Raw genomic sequence first — 9,208 nt, 5'->3', positions numbered from 1 at the left:
CTTATCTTTCCCATCCAGAATTGAGGATGTTAAAAACTCAGCTACAGTTTGGATTCTGAAATGGACTGTACAGTTTTCTTAGACTGAATGTTGAATCTATTTTCTTTTGATGTTATGTGTATAATTTTTTTTACCTTTTTTGTAGATATGTGAAAGAGGCCAAAGAAGCAACTAAGAATGGAGATCTGGAGGAAGCACTTAAGCTTTTCAGTTTCGCAAAGGACATTTTTCCCAATGAAAAGCTAATGAGCAGAATTAACAAACTACAGGAAGCCTTGGAAGAGTTGGAAGAACATGAAGATGATGAATTTACAGATGTATGCAACTCTGGGCTGCTACTTTATCGAGAACTGTACAACCAACTATTTGAGCACCAGAAGGAAGGAGTAGCTTTCCTCTACAGTCTATACAAGGATAGAAGAAAGGGAGGTATCTTGGCAGATGATATGGGCTTGGGGAAGACTGTTCAAATCATTGCTTTTCTCTCTGGTATGTTTGATGCTTCACTTGTGAATCATGTGCTGTTAATCATGCCAACCAATCTCATCAGCATGTGGGTAAAAGAATTTGCCAAATGGACTCCAGGAATGAGAGTCAAAACCTTTCATGGCCCTAGCAAGGATGAACGTACCAGAAACCTCAACCGCGTTCAGCAAAGAAATGGTGTTGTTATCACTACATACCAAATGTTAATCAACAATTGGCAGCAGCTTTCAAGCTGTAATGGCCAAGCATTTGTGTGGGACTATGTCATCCTTGATGAAGCACATAAAATAAAGAGCTCATCTACTAAATCAGCAATATGTGCTCGTGCTGTCCCTGCAAGTAATCGCCTCCTCCTCACAGGAACCCCGATCCAGAATAATTTACAGGAACTATGGTCCCTATTTGATTTTGCTTGCCAAGGATCCCTGCTAGGAACATTAAAAACTTTTAAAATGGAATATGAAAATCCTATTGTTAGAGCAAGAGAGAAGGATGCTACTCCAGGGGAAAAAGCCTTGGGACTTAAGATATCTGAAAACTTAATGGAAATAATAAAACCCTATTTTCTCAGGAGGACTAAAGAAGAAGTACAGAAGACAAAGTCGAACATCCCAAAGGTCAGACCCACTGAAAATAATTCAGGTATCGATGCCATCTGCGAAATGCCTTCTCTTTCCAGGAAAAATGATTTAATCATTTGGATACGTCTTGTACCTTTACAAGAAGAAATATACAGGAAATTTGTGTCTTTAGATCACATCAAAGAGTTGCTAATGGAGACACGCTCACCTTTGGCTGAGTTAGGAGTTTTAAAGAAGTTGTGTGATCATCCTAGGCTGCTGTCTACACGGGTTTGTCGTTTGCTACATCTAGGGACTGCCAAAATCTCTGGTCAAGATGGAAATGAGGAAGATTCCTCAGATGTGGATGCCATTGCTCATGTAACTGATGATACACTGATGAAAGAATCTGGAAAAATGATATTCTTAATTGACTTGCTGAAGAGACTGCGAGATGAAGGGCATCAAACTCTAGTATTTTCTCAATCAAGACAAATTCTAAACATCATTGAACGCCTCTTAAGGAATGAGCATTTTAAGATACTGAGAATTGATGGCACAGTTACTCATCTTTTGGAACGAGAAAAAAGGATTAACTTATTTCAGCAAAATAAAGATTATTCTGTTTTTCTGCTTACCACTCAAGTGGGTGGTGTTGGCCTAACATTAACTGCAGCCACTAGAGTGGTCATTTTTGACCCTAGCTGGAACCCTGCAACTGATGCTCAAGCTGTGGACAGAGTTTACCGAATTGGACAAAAACAAAATGTTGTGGTTTATAGGCTAATCACTTGTGGGACTGTAGAGGAAAAAATATATAGAAGACAGGTTTTCAAGGGCTCATTAATCAGACAAACTACTGGTGATAAGAAGAATCCATATCGCTATTTCAGTAAACAAGAATTAAGAGAGCTCTTTACAGTTGAGGATCTTCAAAACTCTGTAACTCAGTTGCAGCTTCAATCTCTGCATGCTGCTCAAAGGAGATCTGATAAAACCCTAGATGAACACATTACCTACCTACACTCTCTGGGAATAGCTGGAATTTCAGACCATGATTTGATATATACACGTGATCTGTCTGTTAAAGAAGAGCTTGATGTGATTGAAGAATCTCAGTATATTCAACAAAGAGTTCAGAAAGCTCAATTCCTTGTTGAATTAGAGTCTCAAAATACAGTGGAAAAACAAAGAACTGGAAATGAGGGGACCTGGCCAGTAGCACCTTTATTTTTTTCTCAAGCACAGAAGAAATGCCCTGAATTGAAGAAACCACAACATTGGCCTTCACCTCTCACAACTACTCATCCTACCCAGGAAGGTGTTATCAGTTTTCAAATGGCAAATTTAAGCACTGAGGACCAAGACTTCTCCAGTATAAAGATGCATATGACCATGATACAAGATAGTATGCACTCAAGTGAAAATACATTTCATACCGACTCTGTAGCTACTTTACCCAAAGAGTTTGGAACTGTAGAAGAAATTTGGACTGACTCATTACAGGGAACCGTAAAAAGCTTTGCTGTTGAAAATGAAGCTCTGCAAAAAAAGTCATTACAAGAAGAGCCTGAGCAAGATGCACTGCAAGAGAACTCCTTGGGAAGTTTAAATTATTTAACTAGCCAATCAATCAAAGCTGATCTTGCACCAAATCTAGATCTACAGGATGATGAGATTTTACATCACAATGGTCTCTGGCCCAGCAATCCCATAACAAATGAAAATCAAACCACAAAATCAAATATATCTGTTATTGAAATATCTAATGAATCGTCAGCATCCCATAGTGTACTGCAGGGTGCCCAAGCAAATGAGGCCAAATCAGAAGGGGAGCCTTTAGCATCTTTACCTCAATATGCTTGTGACTTCAATCTTTTCCTGGAAGACTCTGCAGACAATACACAAAATCTTTCCACTCAGTCTTTAGAGTATGTTGAGAAAGAAAATAGCTTGTGTGGCTCTGCAGCTAAGTCTAGTGCAGAATCTGTGCATAGTAATTTGGATTCTTCTAAGAAAGACAATGACCCAGAAGAAGTGGTAGTTAATGTTAAAAACAGAAGCAAAGCTAGAAGGATCATTTCAGATGATGAAGGTGAGGATGATTCTTTTAAAGGTACTTTAAGCACAAGTCCTTTCAGCACATCTCTCTGTCAGTTCTCATCTGTGAAACAGTTTGATGCTTCTACTCCCAAAGATGATAGTCTACCTGGAAGATTCTTTTCACCCAAAATATCTGATAGTATAAATAAGTCTGTAAACCCTAGGAGATCTTTAGCTTCTAGAAGGTCTCTAATTAATGTGGTTTTAGACCATGTGGAGGATATGGAAGAAAGACTTGACAACAGCAGTAAAGCAGAGGGCACTGGAGATGATCTGGAGGAAGGAGCAGAAGAAAGCAGTGACAAAGCTTCAGAGCATACAGAAGATCCTTCTGCAGAAAGGCTGTTTGCAGAAAATAAGTCTGGTGGGCTAACTGTGTCTAAGCCACTAGGCTCCAGCCTACTGACCTCTCCTGGTGCTCCTGACCCTTTGTCTGCTGGACCCATGGTTGATTCTCCCCAGGATAATGCAATGGAGGCTGCAAATGACTACGAGACTCTCATAACTCGAGGAAAAGAACTGAAACAGTGTGGGAAAATACAGGAGGCCTTAAACTGCCTAGTTAAAGCGCTTGACATAAAAAGTTCTGATCCTGAAGTGATGCTTATGACTTTGAGTTTGTATAAGCAACTTAGCAACACTTGAAAATGTTGTAATCTATTTGTTGTGGTTTTGTTTTTTGAGATAGAGTCCTACCATGACTTGATTTAGTTTCCTGAGTGCTGGCATTACAGGTGTGCACCATGCCCATCTGTTCATTGCATTTTTAAAGTGGAACTTAATATGAGAATACGCCTGTTTCCTTAATTGTGTTCTTTGGCAGTATGAAGCATTTGTGCTTAAGAAAGATCTCGTAAAGCAAGTTCTGCCTCTGCCTCCTGGCTCTTGTTCACCCTCCCCCATTTTTTTGCTGAGCATCAGGTTGCTATTTCTTCACTTCAATATTACTTTTTTCTTTTAGGCATAATGTAAAATAAGAGAATTGTATTTTGGGTTTTTTTTTTTTTGGTAGTACTAGGGCTTGAACTTGTTTTTTTTTTCTTTCTTTATGCTAAGACAGGGTCTTGGTAAGTCCCTATGTTGTCCAGGTTGGGCTCAAACTTGCAATCTTCATGCCTCATCCTCTCAGGGTAATGTGTATACCACCACACCCAGCCTAAAGTTTATTGTAAAATTATTCTGGCTCTTTCACTCTGAAAGGGATTACTTTTCTTTATCACAATTCAGACAAGAAAATTAAAGTTACTTTTCTCAAGTGTTTTCTTTTCCATTTATTTTCACTGAGATGATAAAAATGCATATGGAAATGCCTTAGTTCAGGCCAGAGCTTGTCACTACATTCCAAATCTAAAAGGCTCAGTCAGACTATGACCTGCCCATGGTGATACAATAAGGCATGAAAAAGATTTTAACCTTGCATTATCTAATGAAAAGCCACTATAATAGCTACCTTTACTCCTAATACTTCTGACACCAAATATGTAGAGGTTTTCAACACAAAGTGATTCTCAAATTGTTTATGAACACCAACTAGTGTCCTACAAGTCAATACTGACACTATCCAGCTGTTAAGGCTTATATCTAGAAGCGCCCCCCCGCAAAGCCTCACGTGTTCATAGGTGGGGCTTTGGGGAGTGACTGGATTATGGGCATGTGATACTGGATCAATCCACTGATTGGTTTAGCATTGGTTTTTTTGTTTTTCTGGTATCAAATTCAAGACCTTGTGCTTGCAAGGCAGGTGGTGGCGCCACTGAGCTAAATCCCCGGCCTCTACCATAGTTCTTGATAGAGATTTTGGATTTATTGAAGAGGGAAGACCCACCCTGGATGTGAGTGGCACCAACCAGGCTTATATAGCCTGGATGGAATAAAAAGGGAATAAAGAAGTATGTCTAGCTTCTTCCTGTCTGCCATGCCATGAACTGTTACTCCTCTGCCATGCTACCCTGCCTTGGAGCCAGCCGACTATGGACTAAAACCCTTACAAACTATGAGCTAAAATAAACCTTTAACTTGTGAATATGGGGTATTTTTGTCCCAGTAATGAGAAAGTAACTAAGATACCAGCGTTAGCATAAGACTCCACAGGTTTTAGGGCTCAAACCTGAGATAGATTAGGGCTGAGGCAAACCAGAGAATTAACTGGCTGGAATGTGTCAAAGTCATAAAAACTTAGGAGATGTGCACAACTCAGGACCAAAATAACTAGTTCCTGAGTACAGTACATGGAACCGATCAGCATTATTTTCAATACTTTATTTAGATCTGGTGGGAAGCCAAGTCAATCTTTCGACAGGGCAGTTTAAATCTGGCACCAGGCTAAGTGAGTTTTTGCTAGGAAAACTATCCCAATGTCTTAATTGCATGAGGGAAAAGCCAATCCAGGAATTTTGGGTGCAAAAGGTCCTTTTCCCTTATCCTCAGGGTTTCTGAATCTTTTCACCAGCCTGCTTATGTCCTGCAGAAGGCACCTCTTCTGCCTTCAATAAATGTACACTCTTGTGTCTTTTGTCTGATTCTTTGTCCAGGACACTAAGAACTTGGAAAGAATCCCAGGGGACCCTCCACCTGGCAGTAGTTACACAAGGCTGCTTTCACTTCAAATGGCAATTGCCAAGTATTTGTTCCCAGTTACCCACACTTCTGATTGCTACAAATCGGGTTCCCCCCAGTTTGATAATTTGCTAGGCCAGCTCACAGAACTCAAAAATAGTTTGCTTATATTGTTTACTTTTTATCCATACTTCTTGGTTTTATTTAGTGTCTTAATATAAATGGGATTGCACTGTGAGTAGATTACTCTGCAACTTTTTATTCTTTATACATTGCAGTTACCATTCCAGATTCAAACCTGTAGATCCTTTTTCATAAAAAATTAAAATTTATATTGTAAAGATTTTATAAAGATATATGAGCATGATTTTAAAAATGAAAAAGGAGTGCTACTCTCTATTCCTTTTATTTTGGCCCCAAAGCCATTTACTTCCCCTCCTCAGAGTGACTGCTTTTATCTTACATGGGTTGAACTCTTCCCACACTGTCTGCATTTACTTTTTTCACCTAATATGTCTTAGAAAGTATTCCAAATCAGTACATGTAATACTGCTTCATTTTTTTATTATTTGGTTTCATGCTTACTATTAACAGTTTAGAGACTATTACTCTGAAACGGCCAAATGGAAGGGATGCTTAGGGCAAGATACAGGGAGGGTGCACAGAGCATCCATGTGTTTTTCTAATTCTGTGAGATATGCTATTGGAATTTTGATTGAAATTGCATAAAATCTGTGTAACAATGTTGGAAGTATGGCCATTTTCACTATATTGATTCTTCCTACCCAAGAGTAAGGGATACCTTCATTTTCTGCTATCTTCTTTGATCTCCTTTTTCAGGGTGCTATAGTTGTAAAGGTCTTTTACTTCCTTCATAATTTTGACTCCTAAGTAGTTCATTTTTTGGATGCTATTGTGAAAGGTGTGGTTTCCCTAATTGTTCTCTCAGTGAGTTTGTTATTTGTGTATAGGAAGGCTCTTGATCTTTGAGTGCTGACTTTGTATCCAGCTCTACAACTGTATTTGCTTATTAAACCTAGAAGTCCTTTGGTGGAGTTTTTGGAGTCTTTTTTGTAGAGTATCATGTCATCTGCAAATAATGATAAATTAACGTCTTCCTTTCCTATCCTTACAGCTTTTATTTCTTTCTCTTGTCTAATTCTTCTGGCTGTTTCCAGAACTATATTGAATAAGAATGGTGATAGTGGACATCTTTGTCTTTTTCCTGATTTTAGAGTGAAAGCTTTTAGTTTTTGTCCATTTAGGGTGATGTTGGCTGTTGGTTTGTCATAGATGTCTTTTATCAGATTGAGATAAAGACCATCTATTTCAACTTTCTGTAGGGATTTTTTCATGAATGGGTGTTGGACTCTGTCAAATGCTTTTTCTGCATCTATTGAGAAGATCATATGGCTTTTGTCCTTGGCTCTATTAATATACATATATTGATGTGTATATGTTGAACCACCCCCTATATCTCTGGGATGAATACTACTCAGTCGTGGCATATAATCTTGATTTGCTGCATTCTGTTTGGTGGGATCTTTAAAAAAACCAACTCTTTTTTTGTTTGTTTTTTGAGACAGGGTCTCACTGTATTTGAGACTGATACATATATTGATGTGTATATGTTGAACCACCCCCTATATCTCTGGGATGAATACTACTCAGTCGTGGCATATAATCTTGATTTGCTGCATTCTGTTTGGTGGGATCTTTAAAAAAACCAACTCTTTTTTTGTTTGTTTTTTGAGACAGGGTCTCACTGTATAGTTGAGACTGACCTGGAACTCACTATGTAGCCCAGGCTGGTTTCGAACTCACAGCGATCCTCCAGCCTCAGCCTCCCGAGTGCTGGGATTACAGGCGTGCGCCACCATGTCCTGCCAAAACCAACTTTTTGATTAATTTATTCCTTGTATTGTTTTCTTAGTCTCAATTGCATTAATTTCTACTCTGATCTTTTTTTTATATATACCAGGGATCAAACTCATGACCTTGCGCTTGCCTCAGCCTCCCAAATGCTAGTATTACAGAGTGTACCGTACTAGCTCTAATACAATTTAAAACTTTTAATTACTGTATTTCAGTACAGTTGGTATAATTTGTACCTATTTATTTTATGCATTTAATCAATATTCTAAGAAGGGATCCACAGGCATGAGTAAATTGTCAAAGGACTCCATGGAACAAAAATGGTGAAGAACCCTGATCTAAGAGTATGAGGTCAAAATTCTCTTACTTCCCTTTCCCTTAGTTCTGGATTGTCATTTCCACAGTCTGTTATATTCAAGAAGAATGTGTTTATGTGTGCATGCTGCAGTAGTACTGGGAGCAGAAACCACAGCCTTGTGTCTACTAGGCAAGCACTCTGAGCTACAGCCCCAGCCCTATGTATACATTTCTTTTGCTTCACAAATGATAGTGTAGTGTGTACATGGTTTCTGCGCCTCACTTTTAACACAGCTACATAATTTTTATTGAATGGATCTGTAGGAGACATCCTGCCCAGTACTAGCAGACTATGAGTGGCATGTGCTTCTTGTCTTTCCTAATCCAGCTATACTGTTTTATACCAGGAGTCAGACTGAAGCCCTGCATGACTCAAACGGGCATGTCAGCTAACAGTTGGGCTAGTATTGCTCCTTTGCTAATGGCTGTCACAGAGACCTAAGTCCTGATCTGTGAAATGGCAAGGCCCCGCTGAATTATGTGCACTGAGGTCAGCGTGACCCCAATTAAAATCCTTTCCCCTGAGTTATTGCTTCTCACTGACATTGTGGGTTACTCGCTAATTGCTCCTGGTCCCAGTACCGGTTTCTTCTATCCTAGCAAGATAAGCAGTGCCGACTCCCTGACAGCCCGGCCCGGTGCCATCATGCCAAGTGTTTGGCAGTAATTCACTACATGACTTCAAAGCTCCCTAGCTCCCTATTCCTTCTCAAGATTGTACTCAATCAATAAATACTGGATTGCTGGGGGGCTTTTGTCTTTGCTGCCATCAGCACTGACCAGGACCCAAGACTCAGCTTCTTCACTATAATCTTGTTCAGTCTATTCTTTAATCTTTCTCTGGTGTTGTGGTGGCACACAGGAGGCTGGGACCTACTGCAAGGTCTCCAGAGACATCCACTTCCCCAGACCCTTACATGGATTTACCATATGTCAGTTTTTGTTGATGAACATTGTTCTCAATAATGCTGTAATGATCATCCTTGTACCTTTTATATACAATTATATCTATAGAGTAAGTTCTCATAAATGAAATGGAGTTACTAGGTCAAAGCCTATTTATAAGTTTGGCAGATTTTTGCCCAATTGTTTTTCATAGAGGTATTAATTTACTTTCCTACGATTAATGAAAACCAATTTCCCCATACTTTCATTAACAATATGTTCAATGTCTTGAACTTTACCATCCTATAAACACAAAACAGAGCCAGGGATTTAGCTCAGTGATTCTGCTGCCTTCCTTGCAAGCACAAGGGCCCAAGTTTGATCCA

At 39.2% G+C, this 9,208-nt stretch overlaps 1 protein-coding gene across 1 annotated transcript; it reads left to right on the top strand.

The window, feature by feature from the left end:
* Positions 1-431: 431 nt before the first annotated feature.
* On the top strand, positions 432-3,795 carry Ercc6l (ERCC excision repair 6 like, spindle assembly checkpoint helicase). Its single transcript, XM_033760573.1, has one exon. The coding sequence runs from the start codon at positions 447-449 to the stop codon at positions 3,792-3,794; it is 3,348 nt and encodes a 1,115-aa protein (XP_033616464.1). The 5' UTR covers positions 432-446; the 3' UTR covers position 3,795.
* Positions 3,796-9,208: the final 5,413 nt, after the last annotated feature.

The sequence above is a fragment of the Fukomys damarensis genome, unplaced genomic scaffold (assembly GCF_012274545.1).
Source record: "Fukomys damarensis isolate Sample0158 unplaced genomic scaffold, DMR_v1.0_HiC HiC_scaffold_39, whole genome shotgun sequence".
Taxonomy (NCBI): domain Eukaryota; kingdom Metazoa; phylum Chordata; class Mammalia; order Rodentia; family Bathyergidae; genus Fukomys; species Fukomys damarensis.
This window is presented reverse-complemented; position numbering and strand designations above follow the sequence as displayed.

What these genes read in the sequence shown, in the direction of transcription:
- Ercc6l (XM_033760573.1), top strand. Translation starts at nt 447, where the DNA reads ATGGGCTTGGGGAAGACTGTTCAAATCATTGCTTTTCTCTCTGGTATG.